This window comes from Miniopterus natalensis, chromosome 1, assembly GCF_054644295.1.
Source record: "Miniopterus natalensis isolate mMinNat1 chromosome 1, mMinNat1.hap1, whole genome shotgun sequence".
NCBI lineage: Eukaryota > Metazoa > Chordata > Mammalia > Chiroptera > Miniopteridae > Miniopterus > Miniopterus natalensis.
Window position 1 is genome coordinate 9839102 of NC_142081.1, and position 25423 is coordinate 9864524.

General features: G+C 40.2%; 1 protein-coding gene and 1 pseudogene across 3 annotated transcripts in view; one reads left to right on the forward strand and one right to left on the reverse strand.

Annotated features, from left to right (window-relative positions):
• The window catches only part of RPS6KA5 (ribosomal protein S6 kinase A5), a 106632-nt gene that overhangs the window by 31899 nt on the left and 49310 nt on the right, over nt 1-25423 (forward strand). For 2 of the 3 annotated variants that reach the window (XM_087818572.1, XM_087818575.1), the window contains exon 3: nt 11966-12184. In XM_087818572.1, the coding sequence (XP_087674698.1) occupies nt 11966-12184 (219 nt within the window). Of the gene's footprint in view, nt 1-11965; nt 12185-25423 lie in introns of those variants that run through there. The other variant, XM_087818580.1, reaches the window with a different exon arrangement.
• Nucleotides 10552-11287, reverse strand: LOC148094015 (NADH dehydrogenase [ubiquinone] 1 beta subcomplex subunit 11, mitochondrial pseudogene; annotated as a pseudogene).

Here is a 25423-nt window from a genome sequence, read left to right on the forward strand (position 1 = left end):
ATAAAAAATCTGAATAGTCCTTTAACTCTTAAAGAAATTGGTCAGTAATCAAAAGTTTTCCTACTAGGAAAACACTTGATACAGTTTTCAGAATGAGTTCTGCCAAACATTAAAGACATAGGTAATTTTAATCTATAAACCCAGAGAACAAAAAAAGTTGGATTATTTCCTCCAATTTATTATATGAGGCCAGTAATATAACCTTGATTTCAAAAACAGAGTGTAAGGAAGGAAAATTATAGGCTGGTTTCATGCATGTGAAAATTTTAATGTCAAATTTATAAAATCAAACCTTGGCATATTTTCTTTCAACACATTGAATGCTCTGTCTCATAATCTACCTCAGCTTTTTGAGTGGTTTGATCACAGGTCGTAAAGACAATTCTTCAAAGGTGAGGAAAGAGTTTACCAGTAACGTTTTACTTTTGTGTTTCCATTTTATGCTCCTCTGCTGTTCTATGCTTGGTCTACTGTTAGCCATGGATACTGCTCTTCCTTTTTGTCAGCTGACAGTATACTTGCTTAAAGACGATGAAATAACTAAGAAATGTAACTAGGTATTCCTATATTTAAAATCACAGTTTTGATGACTAAATGGAGTAGGTAGAAACTTTTGTTATGAATATAATAAAATATCACTTTTTATTCAAAAATTTCACCACTAATCTTTGTTTCATTGCCTTTTTAGGTAATTTTCCCCCAGCACTATTTAGAATAATAGAAACGTCTCATCAGATGTCTTTATGTGTCATGTCAGGTTTTCTTTGGAAGTGAAACTGAAAACACTTCTGATATATTTATTTTATATATTTTACACTAGAAAAAATGCTCTTTGTTCACTACCTTGAAGACTTTGTGGAATAGGAAAGATTTACCTTTTGATGTGATACTTAAATGCATGCAATATTAATGAAAAATCTCTCCTTTACTCAGAGTACGGATTTATTTTTCAACTATCCTGTTTCTTTTGGTCTATCACTAAGTGATCAGTTTCCTAAGCAAGAAACTTGGAAATAATTTTTGGTTCTTCTCTATTTTGACCTTTTTATTTTGTTTCCCACAAAACCCTATACTTTTTTCTTCAGAATGACCCTTGGAATAACTTTTTCTTTTCTGTTCCTAGTGCCATCATTCATATTACCTTACACATTCATTGTTTTTAGTGTTTTCTTAACTGGTCTGCCTTTCGGCAAGTTCTCTCTTCCATTTTATGTATTTTATACATATTCTGTTATAAAATAATATGCAGCCTCATTAAAACTGAACATTATTGCTCTAGTCTCCTGTTTTCAGAACTTACAGTGCCTTTTCCCCTAGTCATTTATTCAAGTACAAATTCTAGCCTTGCTTCCAGGCTTAGTTCTGATATCTTTTGTTTTTTCTGCAGTTACCCTGATATTCTGCCTGCTTTCTAGTCCAGTTAATTTTCCTTTACTCCCCTACAATTATGTTGACTTTCCCATCCTCTGATGCCCTGCCTTGTCTTGTTCTCTGTGCTCCCCCTCTTTTCTGCCTGTCCAAATCCTGCTCAAATTGCTTCCTTCTCTGAATTGTGCCACTCAAACTCCTTTGTATGTGCCCTGGCCTGGAGTTGAACCCGCCACCTTTTGGTGTATGGGATTAGGCTTCAGCTAACTGAGCCACATCAGCCAGAACTAAAGTTATATTTCTAATAACAAAAATCTTAACAAATGAAAAAAATTTTTCATAAATTACATTGATATTTTATCATTTTTAAGAAGTTGGTTTATAAGTTACCTTAAAAATAACGCATCGAATGAAAATGTATTTCTTTTTATTCTTTGTCTTCTCTTAACTATTCAAATATTTTAGGTTCTTAAGAACATTTTTGTATTTTAGGTTAGCATACATAAAATGATACTAAAATATACATAAAATGAGTAATAAAACATTTAGGTTGCCTGACACATAGTAAATGCAATATAAACTTTAGCTATTTATACAGCTGTAAGGGAAAGAAGCCCGCTTTCTAAGAGCTAATTTAATGCATTACCAAGGTTTCAGATTAGCTTAATACATAAGTGAGTGGCTTTTCTTTTTTTCTTTCTTTTAAATATGTTGATTTTAGAGAGAGAAGAAGGGAGGAGAGATAGAAACATCAATTGGCTTCCTTCTGCGTGCCCCCTACTGGGGATCGAGTCCACAACCCCAGGCATACCAGGGAATCGAACCAGTGCAGTGACCTCTTGGTGCATGGGATGGCACTCAACAAACTGAGCCACACTGGCCAGGGAAATGTCATTTCTTAACAAATATTTTATTAGCCTAAAATATGTCCAGCCCTAGGGAAATACAACCGCCAAAAAGATCTTCCAGGTCTCAGGCTGGTCTCTCCTAATCCATTCTCCACACGACAGCCAGAATGATCTTTCTTAAGTGATCTTTGTAAAGATCCCTCTTAAGTGCATGTCACTTGTCTATTTAAAACCTTTCAGTCCATTCCCAGTGCTCTTAGAATTCATCCTTTCACATGCCTATCAAGAGGCAAGTACTGTTTTGGGTACTGGGATAGAGTAGTGAGTATTTTAAAAATGTGTATTACAGAAAAACTTGCAAATTGAATAATATGAATCTGGTCTTCATTTAATATAGAATTATTTCTGGGTTTATGAACCTTGGGATGAGTTTCGGCAGAGCACAGAAATTCAAAATGCCTTGCCTCAGTAATGTCTAATGAGCACCGACCATTTGTGCCTATCAGTGCCTGGTGCCCTCGTAAGGTCACTGTTTCCTTATCATGTGGGGGTTGTTGTTGTTTTTTTGTTTTTTTTGTCATCTAATCAACAGCAGATCTTGCAAGCTGTTCTGTGGAAATACTTATTTGTCTCATAGACTATCTGTGGGTTGCTCACCCCAGCCTTGAATACCATCTTTGAAATGTTGACTCTTTACTCATTAGTCCCAGACTCTATAAGATCATCCCTGATAGGACAGCCTTAAATTTTTTTGTTGTTGTTGTTCTTTACTGCACACTTCAAAAACACATTTTATGTATTAAATAAGATGTAATTCTAGTTCTTCTGGTAATTTGCCACTAGAGGGTGCTAGATATTGCACTAGGCAACTTAAAGACAGCTACTTTTTGGTGATATGATAGAGGGGGAAAACTATGGTTGAGTCATGTAAATTTAGAAGACTGTTTTTAAAAAAAGTATGATGACTTAGTCATCATTTGTCATTTTATTCTCTTAGGTGTTTGGAAAGTATCCCTATTAAAAATAGTACTTTTAAAAGCATGTATTCATTAAATTGTCAAAATTGTCATTCAAAAAAGTTTATAATTTTGCATCTGTGTATACCCACTGGGCCCTGTGCTTCAGTGTGAACCTACAGTGTGTATGATAGGGTTTTATGATGTTTGTGGTGTTTTATGCCATAATCAAAAGGTGATTCCATATGATGATGTTGGTTGACATTGTCTCTCTAGTGTAAATACAGTTCAGTGTATTACTGAATTGTTTGATAGGAGCAGAGCCTAGGTCAGGGATTTGGGTGTGTGTGATTTATTGCAGGGACGCTCTCAGAAGCAGCAAGGGCAGGGGAAGGGCCTACGCAGCATGTGGCCTCAGCTGGGGTCTAGGTGCAACCTGAACCTGCGGGAAGTTTTGGAGCAAGAGTGAGGGGGCAAGCCTTTTGTATGCATGTTGGCCATTGGGTGCAAGCTGCCTGGGTCAGGGTGCGGTAGGGAATGGCGGACCGTAACCTCTCTGGTGAGGCTGTGGTTCCTGTCTGCCTTAGGCCTTTCCCAGAGGAGAGGACAGCTGTGGGCTGTTAGCAGCTGGGCTATGGGTGCACCAGCCTGTAAAGGTATGGCGTGGCAGGACACCATTCACATCTATTACAGATGGTCATTAACCCTGGCCGATAGGACATAACTCTTCAGCCAGGCAGACAGCTTGTTTGTCGAGGCATAAACAGAATGATTTATGAATGTTCCTCTTAGTTGTCCTTATTTCCTTGTTTTCCTGTGTTTTTCTTTTAGTGAGGACCTCTGGTGATCACACTCATGGGTTGTCATGTCCAAGTCTAGACCTCCCAGTAGGACACGGTTTCTTCTGCAGCTTTTAATTTTTTCCTGTTGGACCAGTATCTTTCGTTTTCAAGTCATTTGGGACTGGGGTTAAGAAGTGGCCTGTAGTTTGCATGTGTCCTTGATATGGAGAGTCAGGGATTGGCCACAGCTACATATGTAAATACACGCAGTCATGAGTGGGTTAATGGATGCGGTGTTAGTGCTTTCCTGAAACTTAAAAGTGCTCACCTAGAAGATTATTATACAGTCAGCCTTTGATTTTTCAAGCTCATGCAATATGCGTAAATGAAGTGCATAGATAGTTAATCCTGTAACAACTTATTTTCAGCCTTCTTACATATTAAACCCTTTTTTAGAAGCTGTCACTATTCATGAGAAAATGTGCTGATTTGTGTTCCTGATTCAGCTGTACAACTGTTTTTGACCATTGAAGTAGTTAGGCAAATGAGTCAGGTGGCCCTTAGTTAATTTAAACCTAAAACTGGATTAAATCCAGAATGCTGACTCTTTTATTATATCTTTTCCAGCTCTTCATTATTCTCTGTCTTCTAGAGAGGCTGTATTTATGCCTAAAGCAAATGGCCTACCTCAATGTTTTTCACAAAAATTGCTGCCTATGATTTCATATGAATTTTCCATGTCTCTTTTGTTTACTTTTAGCATCTGTTTATTTAATCAAGCGTGTTTTGCGTTCATATCTTTTCCGTATGTGTTAGATTAATCTGTTTTAATCAGTCTACCTTTATTAATCTTAGTAATTTTGTTTTTATGATTTTACAAATCCTAGCAAACAGTGGCTATTAAAAAATAGTTATAGTAGATGGCTCAAATTCTCCTTTTTTGTTTTAAAGTTATGTTGAAATACTTAATTTAATAGGTTTTTTTAATATTTGGAATTTAGTTTGTAATTAAGTTATCTGTTGTATAAAGGAATTTAGGAAGCAGTGCTTCTGTTTGATAAATATGTAAAGTCAAGTACATTTTATTTTAAATGTGTTTTGAAATTTACCTATTTTCAAAGAGGTTTAGGAACGCTTTCAAAGATGGGGGGAAAAAGGAACCTAAAAATGTAAAAAGAAGAAGAAAAAAGAGCAAAAGCCAGAGACAAGCAAAGTGCAATAGATGTTGTAGTCACCTGGAATGAAACAGTCATTGTGACTGAGTCTTAAATTTAACTCTGAGGTTAAGAAGAGGTGGGAATAAAGGGAAGATTCTTTGGCCTACTTTTTCTTTTTTTAAAGGAAAGACATATAAATTCATCTAGAACACTGGTATTCAAGCTTTTTTGACTATTACCCATAGGATGAAATAGGCACATTTTTATATTGCAACTCAGTATGTATATTTATGTATTTGCATAGACATACAGACATAAACTTTTTGCCGCTAACATTTACATAGTGTTTGTTATCTGCCAGGCCTTACTGTAGACACCTATATAAATTTATTTAATCCCCAATACATATGATGTAGGAACTGTTACTGTCCCTGATGAGGAAATTGAGACAGTCACATTAACTATTTTGCCCAAGGTCACACAGTTTCTAAATAGCACGTCTAGGATGCAAACCCAGGCAGTCTAGCTCCAGTCTATTTTTAACCATTATTCTGTATTGCCCTCTTTTTTTCCTCCCATGTGCTCAGATTTGTTTATATTCATATGTACATATACATGTGCATATGTATAAAGAGGAAACAGAAGTGTCATGCAACACTTTTAGTATATTTGGTTCTATTTTAGTTTTTGAAAATGCTAATTGGAACCATTAAATTAATACCATCATCCACTCTTGGGTCACAGCCCAGAGTTTGAAAAAACTGGTCTACAGAGACTTTAACAAGCACTGAAGTTATCAAATGGCTCCTATATCATGGACATTAAATATTATGAAAACAGCATATTTGATAAAAGATCCAGAGATTTATTTATTTTTTTAATATATCTTTATTGATTTTAGAGGGAGGAAAGGAGAGGGGGAAAGAAAGATGGAAACATCAATGATGAGAGAGTCATTGATCAGCTGCCTCCTGCACACCCCCAACTGGGGATCGAGCCCGCAACCTGGGCATGTGCCCTGACAGGGAATTGAACCTCGATGTCCTGGATCCTAGGTTGACGCTCAACCACTGAGCCACACCCGGCCGGGCCAGAGATATTTTTGAAAACAACTTATTTTATTTTATGTAGTCTCTAAAAAGTGACACACAGAAGATTAAAGTTCAATTTACTAAAATCTGAGTAAAGTCTTCCTTAGCTGCTACTGTGGTCCAAGTAAGATGCTCCCTGTCAATCTGTCTTAACAGAAGATGGGTTGTAGAGAATCACTGGGATGGACAGTGTTCCTGAGGTCTAATTAATCCAGTGTTTCAGATGAATCTAGAAGTTCCAGGTTATGATCAGTTTCACCATTGAACTCTGTGTATCAGTTGTGTGGCAGTAATGCTGAAATGAAGTTGCTTCTCTGAGAATCCTTTCAAGGGTGGTGGTTTTACAGGGGCTTGATATATGCTTTCTAGCATTACTTCCCATGTCCGTTCAGCTGGCCTGTTAACAAGGATACCAGTTTCCAAAGGCAGGACAAATGAAATTCATAGTTCCAGGGTGTATTTCTTGTTTGGTTTCATTTCCGACACTGATGTCTTGGGGCGAATGAAGCTCTACAGGGGAAGAGGGTGGGGAAGACAGGTGGACTGATTGTCAGTGCCCAGGGCTTATCACATGTGGAAAGATAGAAATCTTTCCCCAAGTTAAATTATGTATGAGAAAGGGACCAGGCATTCTAATTCTCACATAGTTGTGGCAGATTAGAAAAGCAGTGGCCATGTATGGATGTCACTATGTTAAGATACTCCCCTGTTCCAACATGGGGACAGCTAGGGTTCCTGCGTTCTCTTTGACCAGAGAATATTGCCAGGGATCATATTTAATGCACGAGTTAAGAGGCATTACTTCATGAGAGCTCATTGTCCCTTCCCTAAAAGGAAAGAATTGGCAAGCAGTAGCTCTGTGCTGTGGATCTGCATTGCTAATTTTTTCAACCTTGTATCAAAATTATCAGCTGAGAAGAGGGTATTTGGCTATACTTATAGAGCTGTTTCTTTGGTCTTTTCCTGTTTGTTAGATTGTTCATTTTTTTCACTCATTCAACATTATCTGAGTTTCCACAATATGCAAGCTTCAGAGTTACTTGCTAATGATACAAAGTGAGTGAAATCAGACAAGTCCATAATTTTGTGGAATTTACAGTCCAGTGGAAGTTAGATAATGAGGCAATCACAAATTTACATGAAAATTAATATTTCTGCTCATTTCTGTGACAGAGAATGCATGGTGGTATGAGAGAATAAAATTAGAGGACTTGTACTAGTCTGGGCAGAAGGGAAAGGCTGGATAGCTGAAGGAGTTAGCTAAATGAGATGGTGAGAAGGTGGAGAGAGGGAGGTGGAAGCCAGCTACTCTAGGCTATATTAGGGATTCTTTTTAAGAGCAATAGGAAATCAAGTGTTAGGAGCTGTAAGGCTTTTTTTTTTTTTAATTATTATTATTGCTTTTAATCCTCACCCGACGACATGCTTAGAGAGAAGGGAGAGAGAGCAACATCAATGTGAGAGAAACATCATACGTGCCCTGCCCAGGACTGAATCTGCAACCCAGGAATGTGCCCTGAGCAGGAATTGAACTGGCAACCTTTCGGTGCACAGGACAACGCTCAGCCAACTGAGCCACTCCAGTTAAAATGGAAAATTATTTTAAAAGGATATATATATATAAATATATACTTTTTGATTATACTACTTTTCACCTAAAATGTATAAATGCATATTCACTTGCCAGTCTTTGGAGGTAGGCACAATACTCCTTGTTTGAGACTAGGTTCTTAAACAATGATTTATTTTGCATAAACCACACTCTTAATGCATCATCTAAAGTTAAGTTTCGGATTCTTTAAAGTGGAGTGAGAACCGGACACATTTGAAGTAATCTGAGTACAAAACCTTTTAGATTTTCATAATTTTCCCTCCTAGCCTTTTATAGTTGTTTCACCCACACCTAAATTTTCAGCACTTCTTTTGAAGTGTCTTGCTTTCATCTAATTCTTCCAAAGCATTCAACCTCATTTTTCTCTGCTTTCACATTTACGCCTCAGTGGTTAAGTAATATTTAGTTAAATTATAATAATAATAAACAGGTAGGGCAGTGAGTATCAGTGACTGATGTGAAGCAGGTGGCTGCACCGCACGGGACAGAAGTGTACGGTGAGCTAGGTAGAGGCGTTCAGTGTGTGGAGGTGCGTTTTACAGAGGGAAAGGGGGGGGAGGATCAGTTAGTCCTGGGAGTTGTCTAAGTGGAAGTCACTAAGAGAGTTTCTGCCTTTTGTGTTTTTTTAAAGCAGTAGTTCAAGTACAGTAGTTTATGCTACAAGTTCTGTCTGGCCTGTAGGCAGTTTGTACAGCATATACAGTGTTTAGCAGCATTAATAAAAGTTTGAGTGACAGAAAGAAATGATCTCCTAGTGGCCAAGCCATTCAGATCCCAGTGAGAGCAGCATGCTCTAGGTGAGCCTATAATGAAGGAAATAAACCAGAGGCCTTTTAGAACAATGGTGCTTAGCCCTTTCCTCCAAAATAATGCACGTAAATATATACAAATTTTGCATGCATTTAATTTATGGCCTTGTAAATTGCTTGCTTTTACAGACTATAAAACTATTTTTTTTTAAATATGTTTTTATTGATTTCAGAGAGGGGAAGGGAAAGGGAGAAGAAGAAATAGAAACATCAATGGTGAGAGAGTCATTGATCAGCTGCCTCCTGCACAACCCCTGCTGGGGATCAAGCCCACAGCCCGGGCATGCGCCCCGACTGGGAATTGAACCTCAGTCTCCTGGATCATACATAGGTCGATGCTCAACCGCTGAGTCATGCTGGTCAGGCTATAAAAATATTTTTAACAAATTAATCTCATCATTGTAATACAAAGATTAAAGGCTACTTCCTAAAAATTTTTAATGAATTCAAATTTGACAAAATGAAGATTAGTTTAATTATGCTCAAAGTAAATTTCAGCAAGAAGGCTGCTTTTGTTTAGCCTGAAAAAGTAGCTTGGAATTATTCAGCGGCTTTTGACATGGCAGGCAGCACGAATGTCATCTTGTTTTAAAACTGCCAGTCAGTTTTAACTTTTCTTTATAACAACAAGTGCTAAAAACCTGATACACAGTGATGATTGTGGTGGAGTATGAGTTGACATTTGGAGAAGCAAACTGACACCTGCTGCAAGGACCTAGACATCTTCCCCTGACACTGTTGAGTTCACTTTCTGTTATTTCCTGTGTCGTCCAGCCATTGACATCATTGTCAGCAAGGTTTGTCAGCATTGTGCTATCTCAGGTAGAGGAGAATTATAAATCCACATTTCAGCTTGGACAGAAGTAACCTTCATGAGCTAGCCGCAGTTTTCCTCCAGCCTGTGGAAATCTTCCTGCAGCTCTGGAAAGTGTGCGTGGCTATCTTGATTCAGTTCTCTCTTCAGAATGGCTGCTTGGCCAGGGGAGAGACACAGGTTTTCGGCAGAATCGAAAACACTGTCTGTAGGGCCTAGAGCTGAAAGACTTACCTCCTTCATATGGTCACAGATGCCTGTCAGGCTAAATCAGGAATTAATCCCTGTCTTTTATTCTTAGAATTTACTTTCCCTCAATCTCAAAGTAAGTAGGACTTCTACCTCAAGTTCAGTCGAGTGCTGCAAGGCCAGTCCTCTGGAAAACTGAGCTCTGTGCCCTCTTCTGCTCACATTTCCTGACAGAGTATCTCTTAAAGGTCCTGGCTCTGATGAAATTGATGTACAAGACTTCTGTGAAGACTGCTGATAGAGTATTGGAAGCCGCTGCTTGTTGATAAAGAAATTAGAGTCCTGCTGAAGCATGAAGCTTAGTCGCTTTACCTTCTTATCCAAGTCTTTGGGCCAGTTCCTTACTTATGTCATCTGTAAAATGGCATTACTGAAAGTACAACATTGGCCGTTCTGAGGATCAAGTGAATCAATCTGTGGAATATGTTTGGCACAGAGCCCGGCATAACAAGTCCTTAAGAAGTGCTGGTTTCCTCCTTCCTAGGAGTGTCACAGTCATTCACTGATCATTCCACACCACACGTCTGTACTAATTTACTTCCTGAAGCACTGAACTGAATAACTTACAGGGTATGAAAGCCCTTCCTGTAAAGCTCTCTTATTCTAGTGGGTGGGTTAGACCAGAATTATGTGCTCAGTGGGCAGAGTGTGGAAGCCCAGGTGTGGGTCAGAACTCTGACTCCAGATGATTTGAAAGGGTTTAACTTCAAAAGCAGTACTTGGCTTAACCATCTCAGGCGGTGTTTGCATTTTTTTTTTTTTTCACATTTTCAGTCCCTTTAATAAGGTGCTGTGAGAAGAGGGCAGAACTGAGATGGGGGGAGGGGAAGAAGGTGGTGCTTCTTGAGCCCCACTGGGCATCCATTCAGCCCTCATCTGACAGCTGGATCTTGCTGGGGTCAAAGCAGTTGATTCCATGATGGGAAGGCCATTGGCCTCTCGGTATTTTACAAGCCTTTCAGCTTCCCAGCGGGCCTACTCGTACACCCTGTAGTTAGGCAGATATGCCACAAAGGTGCTGCCAAAGACCAAGACAGTGGAGGAGCCACAGAAGACGACAACTCGCATGTTCCATCCACAGCAGGGTCCCTGCAGCCATGGAGTCTGGGTTCCTCTCATAGAGGTTTTTGCCCTCGGGATCTGGGTCCTGCCAGCGCATTGCAGGTTCCCATACCTGCTTTCCCACCACAGCGGACAGGCCGATCACAGCGTGGCGGAGCTGGATTCCCAGGAACCCCGGCAGCCAGGCGCCCTCGCGTCACTGCTGCTGCTGCTGCCAAAAGGCTGCGAGCCCACCAACCTAACAGCCGGGCACCGAGACAGATTGGTCTGCAGGCTCTAGGGCTGGAGGGAAATGCGACTGCGCAGCTGCAGCTGGCCCAAACTCTGTGATTGTTGCTCCCCTCATCTGCACTAAATAGGTGGTGTCTGCACTTTAAAGGGAAGAGAATTTGTTTTACCTTGCAGGCATGAACTGGGGACCTACCCCTTCCCTTGCAGGGTGTTTTTACCCACCCTCCCTCCTCCCACCACTTCCTGCCCTCTCCCCCCTTCTCTAAGCAAATGCAGATACCTGCTCTGCCCGAGGGGCACAGTGCCATAGGTCCCAGTTCCTCACGTAGGGGAGTGGCACATACACAGGGTTTGCCCAACTGAGCCCCTAGGGAGAATGTGTCGAGATTGACCTAGTAAGCCTTGAATTACTGCCCTGGGATGTAGAGGGGTTTCTGTCAGTATTGCTTGCCATTTAAGATCTTTTAATGTTTTGTTTTAAATCTGAAGATCTCTTTTGTTTATATAATGTCAGCTTATATTGATTTAGACTTTTTACATAAGTGTAGAGAGGTACTTGAGATACTTGATTTATGTATGTGTATGAGATTCTCATTAAGAACTGTTTCTATTCATTTACATCGGTAGCAAAACCTAGAGGTTTTATCTGATGTCTAAAATGTCCTAGTTGTTCCAGAATTGGATTGTGGCTAATTGACCATAATAACAGCTGGTTTCCGAGAGCTAAAAATATTGAGGAGAGAGTAACAGTAAGAGTGAAAGCATAACTTTGCAGCAGCGGTTAGATATGTAAATACTGAAGATTAGATTTAGAAACATGTTTGGCATAAAATTGAGGAAATCTATCAAAGAACTATTTGAAACAGCACTAGGGATACTTTTTCATTCAAAGAGGGTGTTTTTTGTGTGCATTGTAACTTTCAACTTCCAATAAATTACCATTCTGCCTGTGTAGCATTTTAATTCTTTTTTTTTTTTTTTTTCAGCTTATGGAAAAGTATTTCTAGTTCGTAAAATAAGTGGCCATGATACTGGAAAGCTGTATGCCATGAAGGTTTTGAAAAAGGCAACGATTGTTCAAAAAGCCAAAACTACAGAGCACACACGGACGGAGCGACAGGTCCTGGAGCACATCAGGCAGTCGCCGTTTTTGGTGACGTTGCACTATGCCTTCCAGACAGAAACTAAACTTCATCTCATTTTAGGTACGTGTCAGTTGTCATCAGACTTGTTACAGAAACATTTGGGGGGGGGGGACCTTGAGTTGTAATGCAATCACAAGGTAACACATTTCAAACTTAGAAGAAATGACTATTTTAACTTTCATTTTTTTCTTTCTGGTGGCATTTCTGTGAACATGAATTGCAGGAATTTCACTGCTATTTAGCACTCCTTTATTAACCTTAAGAGACACATGAAGCACCTGCATCCCTGGGAGGTGGACAGTGAGCTTCCATTCAAATGTGAGGAGCTAAGTAGAAGTGGACTACAGTGTCTGCTTCAGGACTTCCCAGAAATGCACTCATTTGGGCCTACAAAGGGATATTCATGGAAATCAGTAATTGGGAAAAATAAAATGGAAAGAAAAGCCCTGCCTATAATGGAGATACCCAGTCACCCCTTTGATCACTCCCATTTCTACCCACTGGCACTTTCTGAATCCTTTCCTTTCCCTAGTAGACCTTGGGACCATTGTATATGGATGTTGGCAGTGTCCTCTGCACATAATACTGGATTGCTTTGCCGAAAAGTTGTGCCCTTTTCTGTTCCCACTGGACGTAAATGGCAGTGCTTCTAGTGCTAGACTCTGCCACCATTGAAATTTCATCCATTACAGTTTTAGTGCCATTCTTGTGATCATTTGCATTTATGTATTATGATCCCCTATTTTTAAACTCTTCTGGCAATGAGACGAGACAGAATTCACACAGTGCTCTGTAAGCATTAGCTGTTCTTGATGCCTACTGTGTGCCAGTGCTATGCTGGGTACTATCCATAGCATCACCACCCCTCGCAAAAACACTGCCCACATCCCCTCATTTGTGCTGTGGGACCTGCATTTTTTGATGTTACATATGTTGTGTAAGCTTGAGAATAAAGATTGGAACTCCGCTCTGAATCATATCAAAGTTTGCCAAACAGCGCTGCCTGTATTCTTTGATTATTGGTAGTACAAGTAGGTTTTTAAATATATATATTCAGCAATTTTATTGAATGCTCTCATTTTGGAAATTATGCTCTTATTAATGATGCCTAAAGTTGCATTCATTCATTTTTTGAGTCATGAGGTTATACTTCAGGTTCATTTTGCAATGCCTGCCATTTACTAACAATTCTAAATCTTTCATACATATAAGCTGCAGTCTCCTGTGCTGAGTCCCCGCTAATGCTCTCTGCCTATTGTTCCAGCAAGTAATTATCATGTGACCCTTCATTCTGCATCCTGTGTGTGTCTACTCAGCTATGTTATTTACTGATTTTTAAATATGATGTTCAGAATTTTAGGCTCTAGGGGACAGAACATTTTAATACAATGGTTTCAAACATTTTTAGCAGCAGAATTCTTCCCTCAACTGAAAACACGATCATTCAATTGGAAAACAAATAGAACTGACTAGCTCTGCTCCAGTCTCTGCTCAAGGGCACCAAGCCCTGCCAGCTTATTTCTGTTTCTCACCCTCCCAGAATTTCCAAGGAAGCCCTAGGGAGTTCACGAGGGCTGGTTGAGAAATGATCCTGTTCAGGTTTCTCCCTTTATAATATTTACAGTAAATTAGCTCATAAAAGTTAAACCACGAGACTAATATCATACAGCTAGTCTGAGCCAGAAGCAGTGAGAACCCAAACTCTTGGACTCTACCACCGCGCCATGGCTTCTCTCTCTTTCTCTCTGTTCTCTTACTGTAACTGCGCTCAATTTTTGTTTGTTTATTGAAAATAGTGTAGTTTTTGTAAAAAATGTTTTGAATTTAAAAGTATACGTGTGAAATAGTTTCTATTTGACTAAAAACAATAGTCCTTAATAATGTTGCTTTTTCGCTGTTGGTTCTCCATTATTTGTTCTTTGCCAGTGGCCCATAAATAAACAAATACGGAACAAAACAAGGAAACCCATTTCTTGGGCCAGCTGAAGAGTAGAATGTGAACTAGACATACTTGTTCCATCATGAGTAAGGCGGCGCATCCAGAAAACGTTCCCTCTACCTCCTCCCCACATAGATTATTTAATGTAATTTCTTTCTTATTGAATTTTTGGGGTGACCACAAGGAAAGGATCTGTTTCCAGGCTTTTCTCCTTGACTCGCAGATGGCCATCCTCTTGCTGCCTTTTCAATGGTGGTTCTTTTATGCACACAGACCCCTGGTGTTGCTTTTTGTGTTCAGAGTTCCTCTTCTTATGAGGATACAAGTCAGATGGGATTAGAGCCTACCCTAAGGGCCTCATTTTAATAACTTAATTACCTCTTTTTAAAAAAATATATATATATTGATTTCAGAGAGAGGAAAGGAGAGGGAGAGAGAGAGAGAAACATCAATGATGAGAAAGTCATTGATCGGCTGCCTCCTGCACACCCCCCGACTGGGGATCGAGCCCGCAACCCAGGCATGTGCCCTGACCGGGCATCGAACCCCGATTGCCTGGATCCTAGGTCAACGCTCAACCGCTGAGCCACGCCCGGCTGGGCTTAATTACCTCTGTGGTCTCTAAATACATCCACACTCTGAGGTGCTGGCAGTTAGGGCTTCAACATATGAATTTGGGGGAGAAGGGGACACAGTTCACCTATAACTGTCTCTAGAGGTTTATTGATTAACTGACCTTATGTAGGTTTATATACTATTGGAGGTTAATAGCGAGAATTTATATACTGAGCCCTTCAGGGACCCAGCTGATCTTTTTGCCTGATGAATAGATATACTATAGGCCTTTATAAAAATTATATTTTTTAAATACTATTTTATTTCTACAAAAGCATCTATATGCATATAGAAGATATAAAAAAACCAAAATAAGAAAAACCTGTGTTCACTCCCCAGTTTACTTTATTTGTATTTCCCTCTGTTATTAATTAGTGTCTGTCCATCTGGATTTTTTGTGTTTGTGTCTGCATGGATGTTTTATCAAGATGATAAGACATATAATTTGTAGCCAGACTTTTTTTCAATTAATGATGTCTACCTTTTCTAGTTGACACATTTTCATTTCATAATATTCAGTGGTACAAGTTATTTATTGCTGGGTAAAAAACCGTCTAAAATTTAATTGCCAAACAGTGAGTTATTTTCCCGTGATTCTGTAGGTTTCTTGGACAGATCTCTGCTGATTTAGCCTGGACTCGCCCATGTGGTGGTCAGCTGGAGAGCTGGCTGGGCTTGAAGAGCCAAGATGGTTTCACTCTCGTGTCTGATGGTTGGTGTGGGCTGTTGGCTGGGCATCACTTTTCTCCTCCACATGGCTCTCATCCTCCAGTGTGGGAGATCAGCTTCTTAGCATGGCAGCCTCAGGGCAGCTCATGAAGACTGCCAACAGGGCAAAGGCAGAGTCTGAAGTCCTCCTAAGCAACCCTGGAACTCACCCAGCCTCACTTCTAGCACAGGACCAGCCAAGACTTAATGGTTGGGGACACAGACTTCATTTCTTTTTACTTTGTTTTTTAAGATTTAAAAAAATTGAGGTATAATTGACAACATTCTGTTAGTTTCATGTGTACAACATAAGGATTCGATATTTGAATATATTAAAAAATAAGCCTAGTCAACATCTGTCACCATACACAGTTACAGAATTTTGTTGTTGCTGTTGTGATGAGTGAGAACTTTGAGGACTGTCTTACTCTCTTAGCAACTTTCATACATGCACTACAGTATTATTAACTATAGTCACCATGTACATTACATCCCCATGACTTACTTATTTTGTAACTGGAAGTTCGTATTTTTTGACTCTTTCACCATTTCATCGCCTCCCCTCCCCTCTGGCACCCACCAGTCTGTTCTCTGTATCGGTGAGCTTTTGGTTGTTTAAAGATTTCTCATGTAAGTGAGATCATATGGTATTTGTCTTTTCTCTGTCTGACTTATTTCACTTAGCATAGTGCCTTCAAAGTTCATCCATGTTGTCAAAAGTGACAGGATTTCATTCTTTTTGGGGGATGAATAATATTTCCGTGTGTGTGTGTGTGTGTGTGTGTATAGCTCACATTTTCTTTACCCTTTCATTCATCAGTGGACTCAAGTTGTTTCTCAGCCGGTCCGCAGTGTGCTGTTTGGTGTGTATGAGTTTTATTTGTCTTTAAGTTTGCTGAAAGTGTAGATCATGGCGGTTTCCAGTCATTCTGCTGTTCTCTGAGATATTTGGGTAGCATATGTGGCGATTCAGCTCTCAGCTGCTGCCATGCTCCTACTTGGAAGCATGGCTCACTAGATTTTTGATCAGGCTTGTTTCTTTAGGATAAAATTTGCCTGATTGGCACAGGCTTTCCAAATTGATAAAGTGATTATAATGTTAGTATTATCTTCACAGATGCTTACCTTTGACATTTGCCAGATAGGGAATGTAGCATTTCTACGAGAACTGCGTGTGCGTGATTTTTTTTCCTGCAGTGTGCTTCACGTAATTGTAATTGCCTTCCATTCTTTTACATTGTTTCTACGGTCCTCTCAGTCAGGGCTCAGCAGCAGTGGACTGGATTTAGCTCTGGGCTACAATTCATTGACCCCTCCTGTAAACCCATCTGCTATGTCACATTAAAAAATATTCTACATTATTAATGTCTTCTTAGGTTCTATTTTAATTTGTGTCTAATGGCATCATATGACTTTGATGGGTTTTCTCCTTTATATATTTTTAGCCTTTCCAAATCTTACAGCATGGAAACCATACCTCCTTTTATAACTTTTTCTGTACCTCTGCATGGTTACACAAGAAATATAAAAATATTTGCACCTATTCTATTTTCTTTAAAAGTATGTTCATTTCAACTAACAGTGGGAAGGCATTCTATGTGAAAAAAAAGTCTGTAAAAAAATTTTTTTTTTTTTGGTGTTCTCTGATCTCTGTTCATGGTAATTTTGTCAAAACACCAGCTGATCTATGACTGTTTAAACTGTCAGATTAGTCAGTAGAATTTATAAGACACTGAGGAGGCAAAGAACAAAGGTATTTATAAAGGTGATGCTAAGTAGCATCCTCAATAATGAATGCCACCCCGGCCTCATAGATAGTTCTGTCACCGTGAGTCATCCCTTCAGTGAGTTAAAAGGTATTTAAAATATTAAAGTTTCATTTTTGAATATTAATTTCATCTCAAACATTGCACTGATGAGGATACTTGCTGAGATGGCAACAGAATGAATGGCTCATGATACATTGCAGTCTGTTGTATGTAGCAAAACAGACAGCAGCTGAGAAGCTTCCTTGCTTTGAAGTCAATATGACTAATTCACAACACTGGTAAATTGATGTCTTAGTCAGAAATTTATAACGATTTTGATAAGCTGGTGCTATTAGAATGTTGAGCTAAAACCAAAAGGGAAAAGGTCAGATGACTTTGGCATGACATTAAGAAGAAATTACTTTCAGGTGTGTTTGGTACATCACGTTAAGACTGTGCTTTAGATACAAGACAAGAAAAAGGAGTAGTCGAGAGGTTTAGGCGGTCGGGAGGAAGAACCAGCAAGTGCGGAAATTAGTGCACATGAGGCGTACCTGAAGGCAGAGAAAAGTATGTAGGAAAGCAGAGTGAAAGAAGACAGAGTAACCGCCAGGTGGGTGGGGTGCGGTGGGGCGGGGCCTGAATCGGGAAATGCGGGGCTGGCAGCAGCCCTTCAGAAGGTGCCACCATAGGAAGAAACATGAGAGAGAGAGATTCTAACTGCGAGGTTTTGCAGTACAAAGGTTAGATGACCAGAGGGCAGTCAGAATATTACCTGGTAAGAAACGAGGAGGTGTTTGGAGAGTGAAAGGAGAACAGAGACTTTCCTGGAAAGCAGGAGGTACAGGGCTTAGCCCTTCTTTCTGTCTGTTAACTCCGCCACTTCCTCTCCTGTGAGCTGGCTTCCGTGAGACTGCATGAACAAGGCCTGGCCATTCAGAGTCGGCCAGCTCCTTCTATGGTTATCCTTTTGCATCCTCAGTGGAAAGCAGTGCCGTTTAAGTCATTTCTGTCGTTTTCAGTAATCCTTGAAGGTTTATCGGACTCAGTATCTCCAGCAGATTTCAGTTTCTTCATCTGTTAATAGAAACACAAACTACAAACAATGGAGAGATTTCTGGTTCACCATTAAGTCAGGGCAGATGTGCAGAGGTCTTGAGCAGCTGAAACTGTCCTCTACCAACTAACAATGTTGTTTTTTAAGGGAACAATAAAGAATCTGGTATTGTAACATTGCAATTTTAAATTATTTTTTAAGAGGACATATTAATGTGTCACACAGGTAGAATTACTAGACATTGGTGGAAGTCTTGAGCATTCTAACTTGTTACTTCTGTAGGCATAAACTTCACCCAGACCTTTTGGTGAAGCCTTTTTGTCACAGAGCAGGGGCTTAGTACTGAGCCAGTTTAGAAGTGCAGGAGCCCCTTCAGGACTTGAAAGTGAAAGAATAAATGATGCTTATTTGAGAGATGATATGTTCCTTCAAATTCTTTGAATTTATTATGTAGATTTCCTGGAAGAATCTTTGGGATATTGGCCCCTTTGATACAATAGCTGAACTGCATCAAAATATAGTCAGTTCTAAAACTCTGCATGCTACAAATGTTTACCTGCTTACTATTTGTCAGGTTCTTGGATATAATAGCAAACAACCTAGACAAGATTCTTGTACTCAGGGTCTTATAATCTAAAAGGAGACAGAGGTTAAACAAATAAGTACACAATTAACTAATTCCCCTTGAAATAAGTAGTTGGAAGAAAATGCAGAGAGTGCTAATGAGACCATATAATGAAAAGACTTAAATCTATTCTGAGTTATCAGGGAAGACCTCAGAGGAGTGACATTTAAAGTATAACGTAAGCCCAGTCAGCGTGGCTCAGGTGTTGAACATCACCTGGGATCCAGGAGATCGAAGTTTGATTCCTTATAGGGCTCATGCCAGGGTTGTGGGCTCAATCCCCAGCAGGGGGTGTGCAGGAGGCAGCCAATCAATGACTCTCACCATTGATGTGTCTATCTCTCTCCCCATTTCCCTTCCTCTCTCTGAATCAATAAAAATATATTTAAAAAATAAATAAGTAAAAGTTAACTTAAGAAGAAAAGTTAGAGGAGCACCAGGAGCTGATAGGGAAGGACAGTCCAGGCACAGAGCTACACCCACATCTGTAATATCCCGAAGACAGGAAGATGTGTGGTTTATCACAACCATTATGGGGGCCTCAATTTGGGCTAGGTCCAGAGGGGTGTTTCTTGTGCCCATCTCACTTTGCTCATTTTGAAATATGCTTTCCCCTGGTTTGCAGTGTGTGGCTGAAAAGTCAAGTAACACGAGGACTGAAAAGTAACTGAGGTTGTTTTTAAGCTTAGACTGTGGTGGTATTAGGAAAGCGGAAGTTGTACTGTAGTGTGTTAGGAAGTAAATAGAGGCTGTGGTAGGCAGAGTAACTGCCACCAAAGATGCCTACACCCTAATTCTTAGAATCTATGAACATGTTGGGCTACATGACAAATGAGAATTAAGGTTGTAGGTAGAATTAAAATTGCTAGTCAGCTGACCTTAAAACAAGGAGATTATCCTGGATTATCTGGGTAATCCTAAAGTAATCACAGTGGCCCTTAAACGTAGAAGAGGAGGCAGGAGAGGAGAGTCAGGTGGAGATGTGACTGTGGAAGAGAGCAGAGCGATGGAATCTGAGAAGTGACTTAGCTACTGTTGCTGACTGTGAAGATAGGGCCATGAGCCAAGGAGTGCAGATAGCCTCTTAAAGATGGAAAAGACAAGAAGATAGACTTTCCCTTAGAGCTTCCAGAATAAATGCAGCCCTGCTGCGTCCTGATTTTAGCCTAATGACATGCATGTCACACTTCTAATCTACAGCATAAAACAATACATTTGTGTTGCTTTAAGCTACCAGGTCTGTAGTCATTTGTCACAGCAGCAATCAGAGATGAATAGGGGGGGTAAGTAAGGAGAGTAGTCAGATCAGACATGTAGACCACTCTTTAAAGAAGTTTTGCCATGAAAGAAAGGAGAAAGAAAAGATGGGACATGCTGGATTTAGGAAGGATGGTGGTGTTTTAGAAATCAGAGAGTGTGTGTGTTTTGAAACTTCACATTATTTGTGTGATTTCTGTGTTATTTTTATGCTTCTGAGAGACACAGTGGCAGAGTGCTTCATCTGGCACTCCAGCTACTGTCACATGAAAATCTTTAAAAGCAAGTTTAATTGTGCTCGAATAAAAACCTGGTATCTCTTGAGTGTTGCACTGCAGTATCAGTTATATAAGAAAGTTTCTTTAGCTTAATACTGACTAAAACTAATTAGACCCTAGTAGTACTTTATAGAAATATATGTGAAGAATTTCTAAGCCTTGAAATTATGCTTACATTGAGAGAATACTTTAAGTCAGGATATCATTACTTTGAATTTTACTTTTAAATCATTACAATTAAACTTAGCAATATTTGTCACTTCCATATATTGTAATTAATGCCCACAAATAATAGTAGCTAATAGTCACTATGTAATAGGTGCTTAGTGTATGTCTGTTCCAGGATTAACCCTCAAAGTGTCATTTAACCCTCATGACAATCTTATGTGGCAGCTGGAATTATTTCTATCCATATTTTATAGATATAGAATATGAGCCATTCTGTATCTAAAGAAGATCACTTAGCAAAACACAAAAGAATTGAGATGTAATCATCATCATATAACAAAAACGTTTGTTTTAGTTTAATAAAGTAAGGCTGGTTGTGGGCCAGAAAATCCTAGACTGCATGTCCAGAGTCACGGAGGAGTTTGAGATGAAGGTAGCAAGCACTTTTAATTGTAATATTTAGTTTTTGTAGTACTTGTTTGTTATCAGGCACCACCCTTGGCATTTTCTATACATTATTTCATTCAGTCTTTGCAAGCAACCCTTCAATGTGTGGATTATCCTCTCTGTTTTACGAATGAGGTGTCCTGGGCTCAGGGAGTCAAGAGAGGTACCCAAGACCTCATAGCTGATGTTTGGAGGAACCTCATGACTTCACGTCTCTACACAGCTCAGCCCATGTATATTGACCTCTTTGGTGTATCAGGAATAGCATCATTATTTATAATAGCAGAAAATTAGATGGTTGTGATGTTCCGTTTTTTACCTCTCTTAATCCTTTCCAGTCCATACTTTATAATTTAATTAGTTTTCTTAGCACATAGCCACGACTGGGTCACCCCACCACTTCGCCTCCCATTTTACTAGCGGCGGGTATAATCTAACTCCAGCCTCAGCCTTTCGCCCAGTGCCCCGCTGCTGCACTCTGACGCTGTGCCCAGCCAGCCTGTGTGACCACTCGCTCCTCTGTGAGCACGCGGTTTTCTTTCCCTGTTCTGTACTTAAGTACCAGCTTGAGTTCAGCTCTGGGTTTCGGTATTTCCTAGTAGACACGTCACTTAATCTCTCCGACCCTTTGCTTTCCCATCTGCCTGGAGTTGTTAGGCTTAAATGGGATGGTGCATGCATTGACTAAACAGAAAGCTGAGTAGGAATTCTGTCAGCAGAGAGGGTTTATTGGGGGAAAAGAAAGGATTGCAGCACAGGTATGTGCAGCCGGGCCAGCCAAGTGCGAGAGGAGACAGCAAGAAGAGCGACGTTGTTTTCAGAGCGGGAGGAAGTGAGGAGAAGGCGCTGTTAAAACCGTGCAGCTCTGTTGTAACCATAGAGCCTTCCTGTGGGCCTTTCACAACCGCATTGGGTGCGGGAGCTCCTCCCACAAGCCCTCCCTGTTCCTGTCTTGGTTAAGGTCTGTGTCATAGACTTTGGCACATGTAAAGTGCTGACTGCCATCCCTGGCAGATAGTAATCCATAGTGGTGGCTGTATTAAAATGAAGCCTAGAGAAGTACAAGATGAAACTGGAACTTCTTGTGACGGAAAGTAAGAAAGTGAAATAAATGAGGTGAAGGGAAAGCCCTAGCTTATGGGACAATGAATGACCACCAACACAGAGAAGGAATGATGGGGTTAGAACATCATCATTGGAGTCTGAAATGGATGGGTGCTCATTTGATGAGGAGCAGGGTATTTTTACATAGTCTCAGTTCATCTCCCCACAATTCTCCAGTTAATTGCAAAGGGAAACATGGTAACTTCATAGTAGAGACACCTGGCAAACACCACCTTAATGACTCCACATTAATGATGTGGTCAGAATTAACACCAATACTGGGAAACTTAACACCACATGCTTCCAGATATGTTCTAAGACAGGAGCCATCGTTTCACTGATATTCCTTCCAAGAATACATAGTCTACACCTAATCATGAGAACACATTAGATAAAACCCAAATTGAAGGTTGGTCCTCAAAATAACTGTCCTGGCCTCTTCAAAGAGGTCAGGATTAAAAAAAAAGTCAGGATCAAGAAAGACTGCGGGTTCCAGACTAAAGAGCTATGACAGCCAGTGGGACTATAAACTAGATCCTGCGCTGGAAAAATATCTGCAAAGAGCAGTAATTGGGGCAAATTAATTGGGGCAAATGACAGAATTTGGAGTATAAATTCGATAATATTATTTTTACCGTAGTTATAGTTTTTGATATTGATGGTTGTACTCTGGTTTTGTGAAAGGCGGTTCTTTTCCTGAGGAGACACACACTGAAGAATTTAGGGATGGGAACATGATGTCTTTAGTTTATTCTCAACTGGCTCAGGAAAAACATGCACAGATGTAAAAACAGAGAGAATACTAAAGCAGCTGAAGCAAAATATAAACAATTGGGGAATTTGCATAATGGGAGTATGGAGATTTCTTGTACTGTTTTTGAAAATATTTTTTGTAAGTTTGGAATTATATCAAGATACACTTTTTAAAACCCAAGAGGAAGGCATTGTGACCCAGGAAAAACTTCTTCTTTAATAGGGCCCAGATATGATGGAGTTTTCACCAGACTCATTCCAGGTTTCATGCCACTATCCCTCATCATGTAAGCCCATGAAACAAGATTACAGTACAATTTTTCCAAAACAGTGTTACTCGAGTTAGTAGCTTTCTCCTGCTCTTTGTTCAAGCCATTGCAGAATATGCAGAAAGATGTATAGCTTACATATATTGTCCTTTGTATGTGTGTTTCTCACAACTGAACGTCTGATGAGATTTGGACCACAGATAATTCGAGGTTCTCATCTCTGGCAACAATTTAGAATGGAGCCCTTCTGTGTTACCAAATTCAGGTGCATCTGCTTTAACAGGCAGGTAGATCAAGGTGATAACCTCTTAGGAAAAATTGTAGATATCCATGTAGGCAAGGCCAACTACTCTAATGAGAGAACAGCCCTGGGTTCACTCCTAGAAGACATAAATTCTCTCTGAAACTCTGTGCCATAAATATGTCAGTGATCATTTTAGCTTGGTACATTCTCCAAAAAAGATGGAAACATTGTTTACTATGGCATCAACAATACCTCAATGTAGCTCCCCCAAGCCCCTGTCCCGAATGTCTACTTTTGAGAACTGTGACATTCTTATGAGACGTCCAGAACTTAATTGTGAAAAGCATGTAAGATAGTGAAGTTAAAAATTATCAAATATAGAGAATTATTGGCTCTGAGCCATTTAAATATTTGAGAGACAGAATAGTTGATCTTAAGGCTGTTTTTCTGACAGTAATTAGCAAGACCAACTACCTGATGGGGCTGCTCCTAGTACGTGACAGTGAAACCATGTGTGGAGGGGAACAGGGCAGTTCTCACACAGCAGGAAAAAATCGCTGTCTTTGTAGTCAGGCTGCCCACAGGACATGCAGCTCTGGCTGGTTTGTTTACCTCTGAGTCCCACTGTCCCCGTGAGTTTATCCTGTTTTCTCTGGGGATAGTACTCCCTGGTACCCACTGCAGAGCATTGTTTATGAGAGTCAAATTCCTAGTCATATCTAAGTAGGACAGGCATATAGAAAGTGCCCAATATCTCTTTCAAGAGAATAAAAATTTTATAATCTCAAATGCGGTACTATCCCTGTAGTCTTCTTATATTTTGTTTTATTTGTTCTGCTGCCTAAGTTTTTTTTAGTTTCAGGGGCAAGCCCCAGCCTTCCCCTAACAGTTGCTGGACCTCTAGACAAACGCTGTGATGTAAAGACACTAGAACAGCAACTCCATCTCCTCCTCAGCACTCAGAGGTCTTATTGAAAATGGACACCCCTCGCTCCATTTTGCTTTTTAAACCTCTGATCTTCGCCAGTCCAATTCCAAGTACAAATAAGCTCCAGGACAGCTATTGCAGTCCAGGAGCAGCATGCCAAGTGCCCACAAGGAGCTGGTGGGCTGTGGGCTGTGATGGTCAAGTTCGTGGTGCTGGCGAGCTGTGAGAACCTCCTTGCAGATGTTTCCTCTGTGCTGGCATCCAGCACTGATCAGCTTGTGTCGAAATAACTTTGAAAGGAACTTTTCCATTCACATTTATAATGCCACCTTTAGGGTGATTGTCCTTAAACTCTTTTGGCTTACAACTCCTTGAGGAATGTGATAAAATCTGCGGGTCCTCTCTTCTCAGAAGAACGCACATTTGCTTACATATACTAAAAAAAACTGCACATAATTTGAAGACTTTCCATGGAGCACTTTCAGGATGGTTCATAGAACTCCTTTGAGAGCTCAAACTGGCCATGAGAAATCCATCTTCCCCTCCCTTTGAAAAGGTTCCCCTAGGGCTCTCTCAAACCTCTTAACAATCTTAGAATATATAATTCAAGATGATGATACTAACTACCACTTATTGAGCTTTTACCATTTGTCAGACACTGTATTCCTTATATCCAAAAATGGACTCTCCTTGTACCTTCCAAACCTGCTCTTCCCACAGCCTTCCCCATCTCAAGTAACACAAGCTCCATCTCTTCAGCACTCAGGTAGGGCTGGATCCTTGCCCCACCACGGCTGTCTCCTTCCTCTTAGCGGTAATCGTCTCTCTCTGCTTGTATGTTGCAGTGAGCTCCGTATTTCCACCCTTACTGTTCTCAACACAACAGCTGATTGATCCTATTAAAATGCAAGTCTTATCATACTGCTGTTCTACTCAGAATCCTCCAAAGGCTTCTCATTTCATTCAGAGTCAAGGATAAAATCCTTCTAATGTGCTGCCCATCCAGGGGCTGCTGTTCGCTTGGATCACAATACGTTGTGCAGTGTGTGGCGTGCAGAGCAGTCCCCTTAATGGTCGGTAGGGACCTATCCAGGCTGCCCCAGGGCTCTGGCTCACTCACTTCTGTGACCTGGGCTCCCTCCTGCTTTTCCCTCATTCG